The 22,407-nt window shown below is 50.8% G+C and overlaps 1 protein-coding gene across 1 annotated transcript in view; it reads left to right on the top strand.

Annotated features, from left to right (window-relative positions):
• Window positions 1-16,663: 16,663 nt before the first annotated feature.
• Window positions 16,664-22,407, top strand: part of Prrx2 (paired related homeobox 2) — a 34,202-nt gene continuing 28,458 nt past the window's right edge. The window contains exon 1 of the mRNA XM_034493666.2: window positions 16,664-17,166. Coding sequence (XP_034349557.1) covers window positions 16,923-17,166 — 244 coding nt within the window. The 5' untranslated portion in view covers window positions 16,664-16,922. The remainder of the gene's footprint in view (window positions 17,167-22,407) is intronic.

The following is a 22,407-nucleotide window of genomic DNA, read 5'->3' on the forward strand; positions in this document are numbered from 1 at the left end:
TGAGTGGCTGCAACTTTGAGTTCTGCAGCAAGGCCCTGATGACTGTAGAAAGGCCAGTTATGGGACGGTCCTGAGGCTGCACCATCATAGCCGGGGCTCCAGTCCCTTATGGGGATTTGTGGTCTTTCTGCTTGGCACCTGCCATCTGCCCCAGAATTACTGGCTCGGAACAAAGTTTCTTGTTTGTTTTAAGACAGACTCTCATGTGGCCTGAGCTGGCCTTGAACTCTCAGAATAGCTTAGACTGACATTGTACTCCTGAGCCTTCCTGCCTCCACTTCTGGAGTGTTGGGATTGCAGGCTTGGTTCCGGGATGCCCCAGGACACCAAACCCGTGGGCATTCAAGCATCTTACACAGCATGGCTACACGCGAGCTTCTCTTGTGACTATATTAGCTCTAAATGACTCTACACTGAACAGAGTAAATACCTGGTTGGTAATTGTTTTATTGGGTTGTTTAGGGAATAATGGGGGAAAAATCTGTAGCAGGGGTTGGAGAGATGGTTCAGCAATTAAGAACACTTGCTGCCCTTGCAAAGGACCTAGGTTCTGTTCTTAGCCAGCCAGGACTACATTGTGAGATCCTATCTCCGAAAGGAGAAAGGAGTGAGGTGGAGGGTGGCAGGTTCAGCTTCCAACACCCTCATGGCAGCTTACAGCCATCCATAACTCTAATCCAGGGGGATCTGGTGCCCTCTTCTGGACTCTGTGGTCATTAGGCACAAAAGTGGTGCACAGATGTCCATGCAGGCAAAACATCCATATTCATGGAGGAAAAATTACATCTGGGAACCTGGGGTGTGGCTCAGCCGAGAGAAGGCTTGGGTGGCATGCACGGAGCCTTGGGTTTTATACTCAGCACCATGTAGACTGGACATTGTGGCTTCCTGCTTTTATCCAGGCCACTCCTTCTTTCCTCAGTGGCTCCAACCCTTGGATTTGAAAGCTGCCCTGATCCAGAATGACAGTAATTTTACCTCCTGAAATCTATAACACCCTTCTTCCAAATAAGGTCACTTTGAAGGCCCCCAGACTAGAGCTTCAGTGGAACTGAGAGAGCAGAATAGACCGTGCAACAGGTGAGCCCAGACGTGGCCCTTTCCACCTTGGCCTCAGTGTCTTCACCTATAGTTTTTGGTTGCAGCCTTTAATGGCTGAGCCATCCCTCCTGCCAGGGGTCACCTGTAACTTGATCATCTGCTCAGCTGTCACAGGCCTAGGTCCAGTGAAAGGCATCTTGATGTCACCAATGGCTGAGAGAGGGGACAGAGTAAGAACTGGGCTGCTGAGATGGCTCAGAAGGCAGAGGCTTGCCACCAAGCCCTATGACCTGAGTTCAATCCTTAGGACCTATGGCAGAGGGAGAGAACAGACTCCTACAGGTTGTCCTCTGACCTACACACACACACACACACACACACACGCACACACACACACACGCACACACACACACACGCACACATGCATGGCATGTGTGTATACATGCATACTTAATGTAAATACATGTAGGACACAGAGAGCTAACTTGCATCTATTGGAGCCCTCCTCCGGTCCTAGCACCAGGCTAAACACTCTCTACACCAATTCTGTTAAGTTCTATTAGATAAATAACATTTTTTTTCCTTTTCACGAGCGGGAGGAATCTAGCTCGAGAAGGTTTCAGAGCTTGCCCAACGAAGCACGGCAGGGTAGACTGTCAGCCAGCCTATCTGTCCTCTCTACATATAATCCTCCAGGGACTCAGAGAGTCCCTCAGCTTCTCTGGCTTTGGGTCTTTAGAGGGTCTAGACTTGCAGGAGGGAGGGACTGACCTTTGCCCTTTCGTGACCCTTAGGCATCTCCCACAGGAGCCAGACTCCACTGCCAACCAGTCACCCAGGCTCCTGTCTTTAGAAAGCCCTATGCCCCTTGACCCCTCTTGTCAGCAAGGGATCTTGTTTCCTCCATCTGCCTTCCATTAAAGTTGTCATTCAGAGCCCCTGCCTTCAGCTCTGACCCTTCCCTCTCTTTTCCTCACCACTGCTACTCCCTCTCTGCCTGACCAGACAAGTCCCATCCTGCCACTCAACTCCAGCCTCTCAGCCCAATGAGGGAGAAACACACAGTGCTCAGACCCTGAAAGGTCTGTGCCTCATTCTTACTCCCCTAGGGGAATTTAGGGGTTACACTGAATAATATACTGAGGTAACCTTAATATATAAAGAACTTTCAAAAATCAATAAAACAGTAAAAATTTCCTACAGGATATAGGCACAGGACATGCATAGGTGAATCACAGGTGAAGTCAACAAGCATGAGAAGAGGTGGCCAGCCTCTCTACCTGTCCATCAACAATGACTACCATACCTTCAATCCCAACACTCAGGAGGCAGAGACAAATGGACATTATGTGTTCAAGCCTATCCTGGACTATACATTGAGTTCCAGGCCAGCTAGAACAATCAAATGAGTAAACACCTAAACTCTATCTCTCTCTCTCTCTCTCTCTCTCTCTCTCTCTCTCTCTCTCTCTCTGTGTGTGTGTGTGTGTTTGTGTTTGTATATGCTCATACAGACATCAGAGGACAACTTTAGGAAGTTGGTTCCTCCAACCATGTGGGTCCTGGGGACTGAACTCAGATTTTCAGCTTGAGCAGCAAGCTCCTTTATCCACTGAGCCGTCTCCCTGGTCTACCCTTCTTTGGACTTGAATGGAGTTTTCTCCTTTTCTGCAGTGAATATGTCCTACTAGAGACCTGAAGCTGGATAAGACCTGAGGGTAAGCAATAGCCTGTGTGCACCTCCTATATCTGAGGCTGAAGGTTGGTCCAGCACTGTAGGCCTTGTTCCCCACTCCAGACCCTGTCAGTCAACATCCCCACCAAGGTCACTTCCTTAGTGCTCCTGAACTCATGGTTCCCCAAGCCAGGTGTGATAATCCTCAGTTGACTCACCAGCACCAGATGTCCCTGGGGCTTCCATGAGCCCTGTGGAGGGAGAAAGGCCTCTAATAGCCACTGTAGCCTTGGTCTGAGAGTGGACTGGTTCCTCATTGGTCCTTGGGAAGACAGGCAGACAGATTCACACACACACACACACACACACACACACACACACACACACACACACGGCCCAGGAAATGGAGGGTGAGCAAGAGGCGAGCTCTGCAGGTTTGTCCGATGAGCCCCCCCCACCCCCCACCCCTCCAGGATGTAGGCCTAGAGCCTGGCTTGACTTCTGTGGAAGCCACTCTCCAGCGGACAGTCTCTCTGTCCTTTCTCTCTCACATGAACACGTGTTTTCTGGGGTTCACACCTGCTCCACCACTGACACACACACATACACTCACGCCCTTGTTCTTATATCTGCTCAGACTCACATGCACTATCTCATAAACAGACACTCTGGAGCGTGGAAATATTTACAGTTACTCTCACACCCGGTCGTGCCCCCTCCACACATACATGTACACACATACACCAGCTCACTTGCTCAGACATAAAATATAGTTCATTTTCTTTCACTGGCTCTCTGTCACCTGTGTCTGGGGAGGGCAGCTGCCGAGACAGGTGGTGCCTTGGCCCTGTCCCAAGTCCTTCATGCCTCTCAAAGGAGACTAGTCTTTAGCCAGCCATCCCATAGCAGGCCCTGGGTGGGGAGTTGGGAATACTTCCCCTTTTCTGCACCCTGGTTTCCCTCCACACCCTTTGTCTGGGGTTGGTACGTAACTGGAGCCTTATTGTCCATCAAGTGAGATATTTGGAAGTCATGGCTGCCACTACAGGATGTTCCATCGTGAAGGATAGATCTGAGCTCAGTCTTTGGGCATGTGTGGGGACTGAGGCTCGGAGCTGATGAGCTCAGCCTATTTCTGAAGTGCTGTAATGGGTCACCACCCTTTGACCTGCTTCTTTCTGTTCCTACTTCTCGCCTTTATGATGGCCTCATGGCCCTGAGCGGCAGGCTCACCTTAGTTCCTGTTCAGCTCTAGTTCTAATGCAGGAGACAGCGGGCCGGGCCCTAATTTATAAGCTCCCCCTGTAGGCTGTTAGGGAAACTGAGGCACTGGGAGCTGAGTGAGAAAGGCTTTCCTACCCCTCTCCTGGGACATCTGCCCAGAGCCCCTCTCTAAGGTGAGACACCAGTCTAGCTTCAATTGCTCTACCTTCCAGGCCCTGCAAATGGTCTATAGTTCAGGGTCACAGCATGAAGCTTCAGAGTCACTTACGGCTGACCTGGGCCCCGGGCTAGTTCCCTGGTGGCAGTCTGGGACCATGATGTGTATACTGAGAGGTGGCCCCATGGCATTTTTCTCATCTCCAGACAAATCACAGGCCTGTAATTCCCCCACTGCTGTATCCCCAGGGGCCCAGAAGCCCAGGAGAACAGGGGTGAAGTGCATAGAGGCCCAGGGCCCCTGGCCAGGGGACAGCAAGGACTCTGGGCCTGGGCTCTGCCTGAAGGCCTATCTGCCCAAGCAATGGGTGGACCAGGAGATTGGTTAGTTTCCTTTCAGGGTCCTTCAGGACCAGCCATATTAGCATGCTGACTGTGACTTCCAGTTCTGTGTGTGGAAACAAACTTGCAAACATGGCCCAGACCTGTCCCCCAAAGATCTGCGTAAATACCAAGTCACCTCCACCTCTGTGTGACTCTGGACATCTGTGCACAAAGGACTTGAGGATATGCCCAGGAGGCTGAGGTTTACTCCACTGGTGGCAGATGGGTGGGCTCAGAGTCCTGGCTCACTGGTGCCTACTTGGCCTTAAGCTCTGGCAGGCGCAGGGTATGGGTGGGGGACAGTTATAGAGCTCAGGAGAGAGGCCTGCTGGCATCTTCTGGCTGCTCAGCAGAGCCTGACCAAGCCTGCCAAGAGCCAGCAAGAGGGCTTGGACCCCTGGAGGTCGGGGAAGGAGGGATGGACAGAATTTGGGGCCAGAGGTGCTTGCTCCTGGGAAGACCGGTTCTCTGTACTCTCTACCCTGTTGGCGGAGCTGACTCAGGGCAGGAAGGACCCGCCATAGCCATCGTCAGGGAGACAGTGGGCTCATGGCTGCTGGAGGAGGGAGCCGGGAAATCTGATCATTAAGAGCCTCTCCTGGCTGTCTGGTGAACTTAATTAAATTGCTGGAGAGGGCTGGGAGAGGGCCACATCTGGAACCAATATGTGGCCTGCTGTTTCCCTCTCTCCCTCAGCCCATGTCACTGCTGGAACAGAGAATTCAGCAGAGCAGAAGGGAGCTGCTTCCTTAGACACGTGGAGAGGAGAGACACAGAGATTGGAGCCCAAGCCCAGGGAGACACTGTGATGACACAGACAGAGGTAGGGATCAGAGAACCAGGAGGATGACGGAGGTGGGAAGGAGAGCCATGAGTCCAGGCATGCTTTGGGATTTGACTTAGTCAAGAGCTGTATGTCTGGGACTGAGTGTGTGGCTCAGTGGGGAGAGCACTTACCTAGCAACCATGAGGACTCAGGTTCGATCCTCAGCACTGCATAAACTCACTACTCAAGAGATGGTGAAGAGCTCAAGGCTAGCCTGGGCTACTCGAGACCCAATCATAGAAAAAAAAAATCAAGCAAAAACCCCACATCTACTTTACAGGTGAGAAATCACCAGACCTTCGTGCCAGTCCTGTGTATAGCCAGCGTTTGTCAGGGTAACCCTGACTGACAGGAGGTGATGCCTCTGGGCACCCTTAGGCATAGATTCTGTCATTGCTGTGTTCTAGAAAAGAGGGAAGCAAGCCGCCCCCTTGACTGAACCTTGACTGAACCTAGACTGACCATACTGATTTGATCTTGGCCTATCTGGACACTGTCTAGCCATCCCATGTGAGCCACTTCAATTTGGAATGACATCATGTAGCAGTTATTTCTTGCTGGCTGGTGCTGGGCACGGAGCTCTACTCTGGAGAGGCTACAGTGTATCCTGCAGGCACTAGACTACTGAGGCTGCAGCTGTCTTGGATGTGGGCCCCAGACCCAAGGGTGAGCACAAGCAACAGTCTCCCCTGCAGAGCAAAGACTCCCAGAGCAGGTCAGTCCTCAGGACAAGCAGGGATATATGGTTGGCCAGTCTTGACTCCTGAGAATCCTCCACAATGGCCAAAGCCTCTTGCAGCCCGTTTCCACAGCAACCCCGGCTTCCCACTGCCTTCCTGTTGCCTTCCAGATCCCAGGCCCACAGGCCCCAGGCAGCATTCATGCTCCCCAGGCTGTGAAGAGAGCATATTTTCAGGCCGCCTGGCTAAGAGGCTGCCTCTGGGGCAATCTCGGCTCCCCTCAAACCCAGTGTAGCTCCTTCTGTGTGATCTCCTTCAAAATAGCTGTGTGCCCTGCAGAGACACTGTCCTCAGGGGAGCACCTACATCCGACAGCTGGGGTCCTCTCCTCCGCATGCCAGAGTGGCTCAAATCCAGCTGCTCTGCCTGGCTCCTCCCCACAGTGTCATCCTGCCCAGTCCACAGCGGGCAGAGCTCGTTCATGATGTGGATGTCCAGGACCTTGGTGTAAAAGGATGAGAGATTTTGAAATGTTACCTGAGCTCTCTGGTGTAGTGATGAGAGTAAGGCACGGCAAGACACGGACGGCCACAAGGATGAAAAAGCTGACTGCACCTTCCACCAGGAGCGAGTAGCCAGCTGGTGGTCTGTCCCGAGCTAAGCATTCAATCTGGCTGCCCCTGCTGGGTGCTTCTTGCTTACACTGTGTCTTCCCCCACCTTTGGTCTCCGTGGTTTCCTTTACTATAGGCTCAGCGGGCCACCTCTCTATGCACGCCCTGTCCCCAACACCACATGGAAGGCCCTCAATAGAATTGTTGATAATCGCTAGGCCTGGTGGCACACACCTTTGGTGCCAGCACTGGGAGGGAGAGGCAGGTCAGTCTCTGTGAGTTTGAGGCTTGCTTGGTCTTCTTAGTGAGGCCCAGTCTCAAAACAAATAAACACAGACCACAAAGCTCTGTTGCTGATTACTAAGCACAGGATTTAGAGTCAGAGCATCGGAGCCTGTCAAGGGAAGGGCCAGCAGCTGGGACAATGGACACACTCGACAAGGGGGACTAGGCAGGTCTCTAAGACAACTCTCATCAGAGAGATTCGCAGGAGAAGAAGGTTAAAGGGAATCTGGGAAGCCAGGGAGCAAGAAGTTTCAGGGCAGACTCAATTTAAATCTGGGTAAATCCTGGGGGGACCCCTCTGGAATCTGGGGGCCAGGGTTGAGTATGTAGACAGGCAGGGTGGGAATGAGAAGGTTCAGAAACTGTATTGAGGAATGTGGGTGCTCAGATGGTAAGGGTGGTAGGTATGTTTGGGTGCACAGGGTGCAGTTGTCAAAGCCTGCGTAAGGTTCCCCAGGAGGGGCTCAAGGCATGGGCCAGTGGCTCTACAGCAGGCCAACCTCATGGACACTTGAAACAAAGAAGTCGGAGACCTCACCCCGGCTCCTGTCCCAGCCCTGACAAGGTGATGATGTATAGAGTTTTAAATAAACCATCCTCACTAGCCACACATTGTTTGCAGGGAGAAAAATGATGCTGACCCTATGAAAGGGGGGGGGGGAAGAGGGAGGAGAGGAGGAAGAGGAAAAAGAGGAGGAGGAAGAGAAGGAGAAGAAGGAAACGTTATTAATGTAGATTGTTTTATTTAGAAAGTCCTCAGGCATCTTCCCCTTGCGAGACTGTGGAAGGAATTCTAGGTTGGACCTTACTCTGTGGTTTATGGTCCAGCAAGTGTGGGAGGGGCTGGGGGTAATTCAAGGCTCCCAGCAGAAGGGTGTGTTAATCTACATGCCTCAAGAAATTTAAGCAGACCACTAAATCGGAGGAAAGGAAAGCTGGAAGGGGGAGTCTCCTCTCATCTTTTTTCCCATTTCCCCCCCACTTTAGAAGTCTGCTCTCTTTGATCGTAAAACAGTCATATTTCACCCCCCTCTAAATATCAGCAATCAGTGACCGAAGGAAGGGGAAGCCCTCAGGGAGTTTTCCCAGATTAGACCCTTGCTTTAATTATTTAGCGCCTTCTTGGATGGGGTAGGCGGGAATGAGCCCTCCTGGTGAGGGCTCAGGAGTAAGTTACAAACCAGAGGAACAATTAGAGCCCCAATTAGCTGTCAAGCTGGGAGCCTTGTTCTCAGCCTTGGGCACCCGCCCAGGCCTCTGTGCACCCCAATTCAGTTCCCCGTGCACTGCAGGCACTGCCTCCCCCCCCCCCCAACCCCCAAGAGTAATCCTAGCAAGATGTTGCTGGGCCCAGGCAAGATCAAGGCAGAAGAACTCCAGGGCTTCAAGAAGGTCTAAGCTGCTTGTCTGGGCTGCACTCCTTAGGAACTCCCTTTTCTGATCCCCTGAAGCCAGAAGAGGCAAAGTTTCCCAGGAGAGATAGGAGCTGAGCTGGAGGCTTGGTCCCAGGCTTAGTCCTAGACAATGGACAACAGGGTTTGTCTCCTAGTGCCCACTTAAGCTTTGTCAGTATACAGTAGGTGCTCAATAAATCACTGTGAATTGAGTCACTTGGGTGTTTTTCTTCCTTCCTTCCAACCTTCCTTCCTTCCTTCGTTGCTTCCTTCCTTCTTTCCTTCCTTCCTTTCTCCGAGTCTTACTGTAGTGATATTCCATCTTTGACGTTTAGAGTTCCCTGTGATCAGGACAAAAAGGGAAATTCAATTCTTCTCATTATTTGGTTGTTTGATTTATATATTCATTTGGTTTTAAGGATAATTCTTCAAGAAGAAAACATACATTTCCATCCTTCAATTCCCGTGGAACCCCTGGCATGGTAGTTAGGAGCTTGGCCAAGCATAGGGTGACAGAGTTGAAGCTTCTGTGGCCTTGTTTCCCTTCCTCCTCTGAGGAGGCTGAGGGTAGCCGAGGTTCAGGAGGCTGCCTGGCCTAGAGTAAGGCCTGCTATGGTTGAACGCCTGCTACCATGACTGTATCTTAATCTTTGAATCTGTTCAGAAAGGTACATTGTCCTCCAGTGTCATGGGGATGGCCCACGGATGCCCAATTAACAGATGACCAAGCCCCCTATGCCAATAGAGTCACGTCTGCTTATAAGTGTGCACACACACCCTACCATATGCTTAAACTGTCTCTAGATGGCAAGGATTCCCCTGCAAAAAACATGGGGGAATAGTCCCCTGTCTAGGAATAATGACAGGCTGGGCAGTGGTGGTGCATGCCTTTAATCCCAGCACTTGGGAGGCAGAGGCAGGTGGATTTCTGAGTTCGAGGCCAGGGCTATACAGAGAAACCCTGTCTCAAAAAACAAACAAACAAACAAACAAACAAAGGAATAATGACAGAAAAAAAATGTACTTGTGCAACTTGTGTTTTAATTTTTTAAATTTAAATTTAATGGTTTTGCAACAGGGTCTTGCTATATGTAGCTTAGGCTGGTCCTGAACTCAAGATGCCTCTGCCTTCTAAATGCTGGGATCACAGATGTGCACCAGCACGCCTTGCTATAGATGCGACACCTGCCTATCTTTTTGTCTATCTCTCTACAATCCAACTTCTAACTATCTGTCTGTCTGTCTGTCTATCCACCCATCCATCTATCTATCCATCCATCTATCTACCTGAGATGTAGCTCAGGAAGTAACGTTCTTGCTTTGAAATAACAAAGCCTTGGGCTCCACCTCTGGCACCACCTCCCCAGGCCTGGTGACATACACCTAGATCGCAGAACTTGGGAGGTGAATGCAGGAGGAAGAGGTGGTCAGGCTTCTTTGGCAACATAGCAAGTTACAAACCAATCTGGCACATGTAAGTCTCCTCCCCCAACACATGTGTATCTTTTGATTCATAGCTGACTGACTCCAAGAAGGAGTGTTCTGTGGATGGAGCCCTGGTTACAAACCAAGAGATTCTCACTGAAGCCAGGGACCCCTTAGAAATCCCCGTGAGAGAAACTGAGTCTCAGAAAGTTCAGGGAATTGAGCTGATTGAAGGAAAAAACAACCATCTTACCCACTTGGCTTCACTTCTTGTCTTACAGTGAAGATCAGACTTTTGGTTGCCTGGAGTGTCCCGCTGTGATCCCAGCCTGACACAATATTTACAGAGTGCTGGGATCTGTCATGGTCACGCCTGGGCACCTCTGAGTCACATCTCAGCAGTGTTTAGGACTCCCCAGATGAGCAGCAGGGAGCAGGATTCCTTCTGGAAGCTGCTGGGAGCTCTCTTTGCTAAGTGGTCTCGTACCTGCCAGGCTATTGAGGGTTACCAGTTGGCAGAGAGCTGCAGGGACCCACCTGGGACTCCTCTGTGAATGGGGTTTGATCTTTGAGTGATTGACAGCCACATATCTTGAGGAGCTGTTGCCATGGATAAAAAAATAAGACAAATGTAATTTACAGAGGCACAGAACCAAAGTTCCGACCCAGTGACTGTCAACAGCCCCGGCAACAAAGGGGCACAAGTGAGCTGAGGAACTCAGCAACGGTGCAGTCTTCCAGAAGACCCTAGTTGGGTCCCTAGCACCCATGTTGGATGTCTCAGAGTCACCAACACCAGAGGTCTGATGCTTTCTTCTGGCCTCCCTGGGCATCTATAGGCATACGGTGCATGTAAGCTCATGCAGGCATGCATGTATATTAAATAAAAGTAGATTAAAGTATATTCATAAGTCTTTAAAAAATGAGTTGAGAGTTGGCTCCATGGTTAAGAGCACTGGCTGCTTTCCCAAAGGACCTGGCTCCAATCCCCGGCACCCACAAAGTGGCTCATAACTGTCTTTAACTCTAGTTCCAGGGAATCTGATGTCCTTTTCTCACTTCCTAGGGGTCCCACTGCACAGACACACATGCAGGCAAGACATCCATTATATACAACAATTGAAATTAAAAAAAAAAAAGAATTAAAAACATTTTCCTGTGAAACCTTTGACCCACTCTGTGACTTTTCTGAATTTCCTGTTTTTTCCTGTTTGTTACTGGAGCAGCTTGTCACATACTTTCTTCGTCCCTTTGTCACAGCCAGTGACAGAACAGAGTCCAGCCTAGCTCTCCTACTGAGTTAGACTCAGGCCCAGCTGTATTTTCTTTTTCTGTTTTTTTTTTTTTCTTTTCCCTGAGACAGTGTAGTCTTGGATATCCTGGAACTCACTCTGTAGACCAGGCTGGCCTTGACCTTGGAGATCTGTCTGCCTCCACCTCCCGGGTGCTGGGACTAAGAACATGTACCACCACCATCAGCTTACACCTGAATTTCAAACAATGAATTCTTGATATCTCGTAGTTCTGACAGAATTTTTCCAGAGAAAAGTGCATATCCTTCTCCTTGTCACCTCCACCTTCTGTGGGCCCCCATAGCCCTTGCTGGTGGCCAGCCACAGTTTGTGTACAAAGCCAGAGGCAGCCACATTGATTGTCTTGTCTCTTCCATTTTGGGGGGTAGGGAGGACTTTGTGATTAAGCCCAGATAGATAATTCAGCCCCAGATCCCCAGTTCAAAATTTCCTGGTCAGCAACCCCAGTCAGCCTCTGCCTGATTTTCTCGGTGATATATCCAGAGGTTTCATGAATTATGCTGTCAACATTTTTGGGAGTCCATTAACTATCTATCACGTTCAGCTGTCTTAGCGCTAGACTGTTTTTAAACATGGATACCCAGTATATATACCTATAGCTTCAGAGGAGGCAATACATAGCTAGGCTCTCATTTAAAATTACGGTTGGGAGGCCTGAGGAGGTGGCTCAGCGGTAAAAGAGCACGAGCTGCTTCTGCAGAGGACCTGGGTTCAAGTCCCAGCACATACACAGTGGCTCACAATGGTCTGTAACTCCAGTCCCAGGGGATCTGATCTCTTCTGACCACAGTGACCCATATAATGCATATACATATGTACAGGCAAAACACCCATACATATAAAATAATAAAATAGTTTTGAATTTAGGGAGGCTCAGGGGATGCCTCAGGCTTGGGATGGCTTAGTGGGTACATGTGCTTTCTGTTCAAGCATGACTTGAGCTCAAATCTCCTACACCCACATAAAAGTAAGGTGGCCAGATTGTCACCCGGAACCTCCGTGCTGTGAAAAGCAGTATCAGGAAGACTTATGTGGTATGCTACCACCAGTCTAGCTTCAGGTTCAGTGAGGATAATGTACCCTCCTTTAGCCTTCAGATGTCCACATGGACACATACATACATCATACACACTTATATAAATATATATGTGATGTGTAGAGAGATACCTGGCCAGTTAAGAGAACTTGGCTCCTAACACCCATACTGGGTGACTCACACCATTTGTAACTCCTGTTCCAGGAGATCTGATGTTCTCTTCTGGCCTCCAAGGGCACCAGGCACACACACACGGTATACATACAAACGTGCAAACGAAGTGCTAATACACATAAAGTAAAAACAAATAAAAAATATGACAGATGTCAGGCGTGATGGTGTGCACCTGTAATTCCAGCACTCAGGAAGTTGCAGAGTTCAGGACTGTCCTAGGCTGCACTGAGAGCCTGTCCAAAAAAAAAAAAAAAAAGTAGGAGAGTCTGTTTCCAGATACAAGGAGCAGTTTATAAAGCAGTCAGTACAACACAGATCAGTGTTTTATGGCAATGCCCCTCTACTTAGCTACATATGCGCTAGGAGGATGACCTTAAATTATTTTTGGTCATTTCTCTTTGTGGTGGTTTGAATAAAAATGGCCCCCAAAGGCTCTTATATTCTAATGCTTAGTAACCAGGGGTTGACACTATTTGAAAGGATTAGAAGGATGAGGAGGTGTGGCCTTGTTGGAAGAAATATGTCACTTTGAGGGTTCTAAAGCCCATGCCAAACCCAGAGTCTCTATTTCAGGCCTGCAGGTCAGGATACAGCTTTCAGTTACTGCTCCAGCGCCTGCCTGTGTGCCGCCATGCTCCCTACTGTGACAATAATGTACTAACCCCCCAAAACTGTAAGCAGGCCCCCAATTAAATGCTTTCTTTCATAATAGCTGCCTTGGTCATGGTGTTTCTCCACAGCAATAGAAGAGTAACTAGGATTTTTCTTGTCTTACTGCTTTTTCCAGGCCTTCAACTCGATGTTAAATAAACAGGGTGATTCTCTTCAATCCCCCTTTATTAAACTAACTTTCTTTTGTGAGACATGGTCTCAGTGTATGTTCCAAGTTGGCCTGGAACTTGCTATGTAGCTGAAGCTGGCCTCACGCTCACAATCCTCCTGCCTCAGTGCTCCAAGTACTGCGGTGACATACACATACCACCAATGTCTGACTAAGTCAGCTTTAAAAATATTTAAAGTAGGACCTGGATTGATGGCTCAGCCCTGGGTTCGATTTTCAGCACCCACATGGTAGCTTAGACTATCCATAAAGTCAGTTCCAGGCTTCAGTGCTCTCTGTCCACCTCAGGTGGCACAGCCACACTTGTAAATAAATGCAAGTGTTGACTGCTCTGGGCTTCTTTGTGAGTGAGTAACAGTCATCTTTAGTTCCCTTCATTTTACTTCAACTTTAAAATTCTCAGTAATGGGGCTGGTGAGACAGCCCAGAACCTGCTGCCAAGTCTGAGTCCATGAGCTCCATTCCTGGAATCCACACACCAGAAGGAGAAAACCAATTCCCTCAGGGCCCTCTCTCTGACTTCCGCATATATGTGCACACACCCAGAATAAATAATATAAAAACAATCAAATAAATAAAATGATTTATTTTTATTAAAATGAGAAGATCAAATCTCAACAATTTGGGATAAAGAAAAGACAGCATCTTTTCCTTGGCATGTAAGCTTTCAAATGGGGGCTGATCAGTACTGTGCCACAAGGTGAGGTCCAGGTCCCAGTTGCCAACAGAGCCACAGCTATCCAAAGAACCCAACCCCCCTGCCCCGTTTTCACCCTCCAACCCCTGCAGAGCAGGATTCCCTGGCTCTCTGTCCTCCCCAGTTCCAAGAAGGCCCTGGGCCAGTGGGCTGGTTGAAGGGAGACCCTGCCATTATTCACCGCTGACATCTAGGATTTGCTCAAATCACCATGGAAACTCTTTTAGCCCATCCCTCTGCGAGGCAAATCCCTGAGTTCTTAGGTTACTTATGGGTGTCCCCTTGGCTGTATTTCCAGGCAGAATCAAGTCTGATTTCCTCCAGGACTGAGCTCTGGCTCAGCAGCTGACGCCTCTTGTCCCTCTCAGCTACCTGGTACTTACTACCTAGCCCTCATCCAAGGTTGGCATGACTGACTATTTGGATCGTCTGCTGTCGCATCTGTTTTGCTGATGCTGAGCTGTAGGAGGAATGACTTAAGGCCGCAGAGCTAGGCGACAGTGCAGAACTCAGTCAAACCTGTGCCTCCAAGTTCCCGGGTTCCAAGATAACAAGATAACACCACCAGCCTGTCTGACTGCTCCGAGTAGATGTTCCAAAAATAGCAATTGCCAGGCTAGTGAATCAGCTCAGAGGGGTACCACTTGCTCAGCACTTGCAAGCCCTGGAGTTCCATCCCAGAACTGCACGAAGCACAGCAAAACAAGACAACCTTGGTTGTGGTGGTTCATGCCTTGAAGCCGTGCATTCAGGAGGCAGAGGTGGGTAGGTCTCTGAGAATTCAAGCCCAGCCTGATTGATAGAGCTAGTTCCAGGACAGCCAGGGCTACACGGAAAAGCCCTGTCTTGAACTCTTAATGTAAATACTGTTAACCCTTACAAGGTGCCAGGTGTCACTCTTGTACTAACTTATCACTTATATGGTTATTTATTTATTTTAAAAACTATTTAATATTACACGTGTGTGCGGGCGAGTGCCCATCTGAGTGCATGTACATGCTTCTTGGCAGTAAGGAAATGCCTTGGGCCCCTGGAACTAGAGCTATAGATTATTGTGAGTTGCTGAGTGGTACGGGGAATTGAACCCAGGTCTTCTGCAAGAACAGTAAGTGCTCTTAACTGCTGAGCCATCTCTCCAGCTCTCTGAACATAGTTTTAAAATTGATCTTTATGTGTGTATGTCATGTGTGTGTATGTGTGTGTGTGTGTGTGTGTGCGCGCACATGCTATCATGTGTAGATCGGAGGGAAAATGTGGTGGCTCTTTGTCTTCTACCTTATTTGAGGCAGGGTCTCTCTTCAGTAGCATACACCAGGCTAGCCCACGAGCTTCTGACAGTCTCCTTCTCTACTTTCCATCTTTTAACTTTTAAAATCTTTTTTAAAAATAAGAATTATATCATATTTTAATATTCTCCGTGTGTGTCTCTCTCTTGATTTCTCTTTGTCTGTCTCTGTCTCTGTCTCTGTCTCTGTCTCTGTCTCTCTGTCTCTCTCTCTCTCTCTAGTGCATGTGAGTGCTAGGGCCTGTGGAGTTGAATCTGCCTGGAACTGGAATTACAAGTAGTTGTAAGCTTCCTAACATGGGTGCTGGGAATTACTCTGGTTCTCTGTAAGAGCAGTAAGCACTCTAACCACAGGGCCATCTTTCTCTAGTTCTCTGCCTTCTATCTTGCTATAGGTGCCCTGAGATCGGCCTTGACTTGAGTTTTGAATCATCGTGTTCACATAGCAATCATTTCTGCCAAGTGAACCATCTCCCCAGCCCTCATCTCCATTTCTTTACTCCTCTCAATAATTTATTCAGCAATTAAGCAAAGTAGAGGCTAAGATACTTGCTCAAGGTCCAAGCGCAGTCTTGATAGGAACACAAGAGCATTAATGTAGGGACATCTCTGTTCTACGTGCTCTGAACGGTGAGTACATGAGTAGATGAAGGATACAACCATGACTACAGCGTCCCCCAGACCCTATGCTCGCATACAGGCTCTAGGCCTCACTTTGCATAGTAAATAACAGCTTGGACAGACCAACTTCAGTGGGTCTCCCAGCACTAGAAGGAGCCTTTTATGTTCTGCCCTGCAATGGACCGGAAGCTAGAACATCTCCCAGACCCTTTGCAATCTCCCTGTGTCCCTGGAAAGAGACCCAGGGTGCCACGGGGGGTGGGTCAGAGTCTCCCTGGGAGTCCTTCAGGGTGGGTCTCAGGAGGTATTCCTGCTGCCCGCCCTGAAGACCTCCTGGTGGAGTTCTTTTTGGTGCTATGACTTCATGCCTCTCTGGCAGTAGCGAGGGGACAGAAGGCAGTTTTGGAGTAAGACTCGGTGTATTTGGAGCACTGAAGAGTCTCCGTTCTTCTCGCCCGCTGCTATTTCTCTGGGCTTCCTTGAAAAAGTTACATTAAAAGACAGACCTCGTTTGTCTTCCCCTCCGCTGTCACTCATCTGTCACCCTGGCTGAGCCTCTCCCTTGTGCACCCCAGAATTCATTCGGAGAGAAGCTCGCCCCTCCCAACGTGGTTTTCCTTAGGAGGACTGCTTCTGGGGACAGGCACATAAGTGTCACCTACTGCGACATGAGAGAAAAGGCCCAGCCTCCATCCCAGAATCTTTCTTTCAGCATGGAGGGAACAGGGTGGTCCTCGAAAACATCTGATTCTTTCCTTCAGGGTGGGAACAATGAGGGAGAAGCCGGGAAGCTTTCAAGGCCGTTCTTGGCTCCGTAGCAAATTCGAGGCTAATCTGCAATATATGAGACCCTGTTTAAGGAGGAGTGGACTGGAGGGGACAGGATCCGTCAACTTTCATAGAGTGCCCCACCCCTAATATGTAACAGAGGCGGATTCCCCACCCATCACCTCCAGGGACTATGGTTGGGGGATTTAAAGACACCCCCCGCGGGATTTGGGCACCCCTAAACTGTATCTGAGAGTCCGAGGACCCCGTCCTGGCCCCGCCTCCCGCCGGACGGCGCAGGACGCGGGGAGGGGAGCCGGGGGCGAGGTCCGCCCCGACAAGGGGCGTGTGGCCCGGGCCGCTGGCTAGCTAGCGACCCGCTCGTAGGGGAGGGCAGAAAGTTCGGGTCCCAGACCGACTGACTTGAGAGCCCGCGCGGCGAGCAGCGGGAGGCGGCGGCGGCCGGCAGAGGCGCGGCCGGGGCATGGACAGCGCGGCCGCCGCCTTCGCCTTGGACCCGCCAGCGCCCGGCCCGGGGCCCCCGCCCGCACCCGGTGACTGCGCCCAAGCGCGCAAAAACTTCTCGGTGAGCCACCTCCTGGACCTGGAGGAGGTGGCGGCTGCCGGGCGCAGGGCTGCGGGGCCGGTGCCGGGGCCCGAGGCGCGGGAGGGAGCGGCGCGGGAACCGTCCGGGGGCAGCAGCGGCAGCGAGGCGGCGCCGCAGGACGGTGAGTGCGCGGCGTGGGAACCGGGCAGGGGCAGCGGGACTCGGGCTGCGGGACTCGGGGTTGAGGGATCCCTTCCTTAAGGAACTCGGGCTGTGGGGTTCACTGGCTGCGGGATCCACTGGCTCTGGAACTTTTAGTTGGTGGAGTCTTGTGAGACTGTGACTGTGGGATCACAGGACTCCAAGATCTCAGCTACAGAGACCCATGAACTCCAGGACCCCGGCTGTGGGATCCCTGGATTGTGGGACATAGAGTTTGCGAGACTGGGGCTGTGGACCCCAGCTACAGGAAGCCCCTGGCTGCAGAATCCCAGCTGTGGGCACTGGAGGACTGGCTTCTTCTCAGCGGGAGATACGATCCCAGAAACCGCAGCCCAGTGGTGAGCTGCTGTTGTTTCTTCCGAGGAGACCCTCTTTGAACCAGATCCACTTAAGGTCTTGAGGATGTGTGACTTGGGGAAAGCTGGTTTCCCTTGCACTCCACACCCACCTACCCTCAGAAGCTGGCGTCGTCGCTGTTGGGGGAAACTGAGGCTATGGAGGGGCCGAGCCTCTAAGCCAAACTTAGTTTGGAACCTTTGAGCTAAGACAGGTCTTCAGAGGGTTTGTGAGGGTGGAGCTATCTGCACAACCACACCCTTCAGTTTGGGGTGGAGAAACTCTCAGAGGACAGCTGGTTCCCCTGCAGAGGTTAAAGGTCATCTGGAAGGGGCTTTAAAAATACCACCCCTACACACACACACACACACACACACACCGGATTATAGAGTCTTCAGGTCAGCTTTTCAAAGAAGAGGGAGTTGCTGGGAAATACAGAGATGTAGGGGTGGATTTGGGGGACGTGAGACGGAGTGAAGGCTGGAGGCTGAGAATGAAGCAGAAGTCCCAGTTTGGATAGTTTCAGTGAGAAGCAGGAGAGCGGGAGGGCCAGAGTCACCAAAGATCACCAAGGTGCTGGGGAGGGGTGTCTGGGGCAAACACTTCTGTCCCCTAGCTCTGAGACTATACTGTCCGACTGGATGGATGAGACACCTGACTGTCTATCCCCAAACAATGTGTAGAGAGAGGACAGAACAGGGGTTAGTACCCACCCCACCCCACACCTTCCCACCCACCTCAAGGACTCCACTTCCTGTGGAGGGTCAGGGTTAGAGGGGTGCTCAAGCAAGCTGGGAGCCTCTGCTTTCAGACAAAAGGGCTTCCTAGGGAATCAGAGAAGACAGCGGCACTGTCTCAAAGAAAGGCTGTGAGCACATGTGTCCAGGGACATCCACAGAGCACCTTCTGATAAACCCCCATTGCTGCCAGGCAGACATGGTACTCAGCCCCAGGAAGGCCCCTGCCTTCTGTGCTGGTGACCACTTCCCACCATTTGCAGGGGCCTGGCCACTCTCTTCCCTCGGGTGTTGGGTGATGGATGATGACTGAGCTGACAGCCCTGGGAGTCAGCTTTTAGATCCTTGATGGAAAAGGAGAGGGAAGGGGGCCCGTTCAGGCCAGAGGTAGAGCGAAATGCCATAGAGCTCTGAGTTCTCTGGTTTCACCTTGATGACTGAGGGGTGTGGGGCAGGACAGAATAAAATTAAGAATAAAATTAAGGTGATGGGAGAGAAGGAAGGGGTAGACCAAGGAAGAGGTCACCGGTGAGGGAGCAGAGGCACTGGCCCTGGAAGGGAGCAGACAGCACAAAGTCTGACTCCTTTGTCATGTAGTTAGTCCCCAAATGGAAGCCCTCCCCACCCGTAATCCCAGACTGCAAGTGTCAGCAGAGGAGCGAGTGTGCAGGTGCTGCCATTGGTGGCCACTAGGAAGCTGGATGGGTACTGGTGCCCCCTGGAGCCCCAGGATCTGGCCACAGTCCCTGAAAACCCACGAGAACTGCCAGGCCTTTACTGAGGTACAGCATCTTGCACACTAGGGTGTTTGAGGGCAGAGGGTGTGCTAGATGTAGGTGGAGTCAGGCTGGAGACACAAGGGCAGGTTCGAGAAACCACTCACCCCCTGGCCCTTGCCTTGGAAACTACATCCAGATTTGCCCCTGGACTATGGTGGTTCAGGGTCACCGTGCCAAGCTTCACTCTAGATTGGAGTCTGCAGAAGGAGGCCGAGGCAGCTTCCTGCTGGTCCCTTTGGTTAGTTGCCCCTTCTTACTGCCATGGATTGGTGGCTTCACAGTCCTGAGGATTCCAAAGATAGGGGAGGAGGAACCTGTCTTTTCTACATCCTGGTGAGCCCATAGCAAACTGCTGGAAAGAGGTACCAGCTGGGGGGGATGAGCTTCAAGGCCCAGGGTGTACAAGGCCATGGTTCTGTCCCCAACATAGGAAGGAGGAAGGAAGGAAGGAAGGGAGACAGACTTGAGTGCCTGGACTCATCCCCTCGACAGTACACATGGGCCAGGACTCACCCCCGGGGCAGCACACTTGGGCTGTGAGCTTCACTGTTAACTCTCTAATCCTGAGCCCTCAACACCTCCAGGACACAGACATTCTTGAAAACAAGTCTTCCTGTGGCTTCTGTGTAGGTTTTCCCCCAATAGATAGTTTATCCCCTCCCAATAGAAAAATACAGGTTATTGGGGGGGGGCGCAAATAAATAAGAACTCATGTTTTCATCCCGCTAATAATAATAAAACAAAAACAACAACAACAACAAAAAACAAACCAATCAAACAACCACCACTACTACCAGCAACAAACTAAATTTCTTTGTTTTTGAAAGCCACCCGCAGATCCAGCCCATGTCTGCCAATGACTTTCCAAGGCTTTGCTCCCTCCCTCTTCCCCTCCCCCCCCCCAGCACTGGCTTTTTAAGCTGTGGCTTTGCTAGTGACTCAGAACAAACCAGGGTCTCGGGTTCCTTCTGAATCAAATGCTGAGCTATGCCAAGCACGTTAGGAAAATAAACCTGCGTTCGCTGCCTTTGCGATGGCGTACAACAAAAGAAACCACATTAATAACCTCGAGTTTCTTTAAACCATTCCCTCCTGTGGGCAGGGCGGAAACCAGGCCATGGACATGCTGAGAAAATAAACATGGCCCCAGGAGCTAGGCAGAGAGGCCTGAGTCAGGACAGGCTGGGCCCTGCTCAGAGCTGGTACCTTTTTGGAGAAGCACAGGATGCTGGGTTGCCATGGGGACTCTCAAGAGGATTTGATTTTGGGTGCTGGGACACCTGAAACCCAAGGACTCAGAGGAGCTAAGGCCTTTGTGAGCTGAGTGGCAGTTGGTGATTGGGGAGAGCCTAGGTTAGGTGGGGGGGGGCCTGTCCCTTCCCCTTGACAAACAGGACCATGGGGCTACCTGGAAATGCTGGGTAAGCAGTGGGTTTCAGAGATTAGTACACTTCAACCCATCGAGAGTGTAGTCCTTCTGCATCTGGCTTATGTTGTTCAGAAAGCATCTAAGTTCATCCATGTATCACGTCCAAACTTCTTTCCTTTTCGAGGCTGAATGACGTTCCACTGGATGGATAGATCATACTTTGTCTGTCATTTTTCTCATGAGCAGACATGGATTATGGGTAGTGCTGCTGTGAACGCCAGTACGGGTTCAAAGGCTTTGGATTCTTTGAGGTTTGTTTCTTTTCGTGGACTTATTAGGTCATGTGGAGTCAGGCTGAAGACACAAGGGCAGGTTCGAGAAACCACTCACCCCCTGGCCCTTGCCTTGGAAACTACATCCAGATTTGCCCCTGGACTATGGTGGTTCAGGGTCACCGTGCCAAGCTTCACTCTAGATTGGAGTCTGCAGAAGGAGGCCGAGGCAGCTTCCTGCTGGTCCCTTTGGTTAGTTCCAAACGGCTGATCAAAGATGGCGAAAGGCTCCAAAGATGGGGACGGAGGTTCCTTCTTTTACACATCCTGGCGGGCCCAGCCCAAATTGCTCCTTTCACTGTGGGTTCTAGAGAGCAATATGGACATCAAACTGATCTGAACATTGAACTAAGGTTGGCAGGTTTACAAGCGAGTACTTTTATACACTGAGCCATCTTGCCAGCCTGTCACCTGTGGAATGGGACCAAGGATCGTTCCTTATGGGGATGGGGCAAGCCCTAAACTATGTGACACATAGTAGGTGCTCAATACAGAATTTCTGGACAGCTCCATGACATACTTAGAGAGCTTATGGCTCTCATAATTTGAAGGCCCAGAGAGGTGGAGCAACCTGGCCAAGGTCTCACAGCTGGGAAAGGATGCCAGATTGGCTTTGTGACTCCAAGTCCAGGCCTCTCTCTCCAGCACAGCCTTGTATGTGGGTGAGAAAGCTATGAGTAGAAGCTCCTGGATGCTAGGGAGACTGGCTGTGGGGCTTGGGAGCTAAAGAGGTGAGGAGGTGGGGGATGGGACTAGAGGACCGATGGGATGGATGTCTGCTGGCTCATCCTGGGGAGGGGTGTGATGTTAGGGAGGACTTGTCCTAAGGAAGAGATACTAGGGACCTGGGGATGCTTTGTGGGCAGAGTGCTTGCTTAGCACGTACAAAACCCAGCATTGGCGCCCCTCCCCCACAGTGAGTTGGATGCCCACCAGCAATCCTAGCACAGAGGAAGTAGATGCAAGCAGATGAGGAATTTCAGGTCATTCTCAGCTACATCTTGAGTTCAAAGTCAGCCTGGGCTGCATGAAAACCTGTATCCAAAAAGAGGCAGATTGTGGTTGCTGCCGTTGGGAGTGGGGCAGGCAGGACTATGTGGAGATGGGGCTGAAGGCAGTGTGGGGCATGTAGAGAGAGTCGCTAGGAACCCAGAGGCACCTCAGCCAACTGTCATGTGTTGGGGTCCCACCTGCCTTGTCTTATCTCCAACCCTGTGACTGTGACATACGTCCTTTGCCTATTCCCCACTCTGTAGAGAGGACAACTGTGGCTCAGAGAACACCAGCTATGTGACAAGGTAGCTCACCCTAGTCCCACATAGGATTCTAACACAGGTATGTCCTGTCCCAAAGCCCATTGCTCTGTCCCAAGTCATCAGTGGAGCCTTGGAAATATGGAAGTGGCCTGACCAGGGCTGCCTCACACGCTCTGACAGGTGTGGCTGCACTCAGGGGCCATAAGATAGTCAGGGGAGTAAGAGAGAAAACAGAAGGAATCCAGCCATGTGCCACTGGCATGGAGGAGAGTCGGGTGTGCAGCCTTGGGGCAGTTTAGGGAGGAAGTGTGAAGGTTCCCTGTCTCTTCCCTTCCCAACACCCATCCCCAGCTACAGATGGCAACGTGACAGGAGGCTGTTCCCCCAGCCC

The sequence above is a fragment of the Arvicanthis niloticus genome, chromosome 2 (assembly GCF_011762505.2).
Source record: "Arvicanthis niloticus isolate mArvNil1 chromosome 2, mArvNil1.pat.X, whole genome shotgun sequence".
NCBI classification, from domain to species: domain Eukaryota; kingdom Metazoa; phylum Chordata; class Mammalia; order Rodentia; family Muridae; genus Arvicanthis; species Arvicanthis niloticus.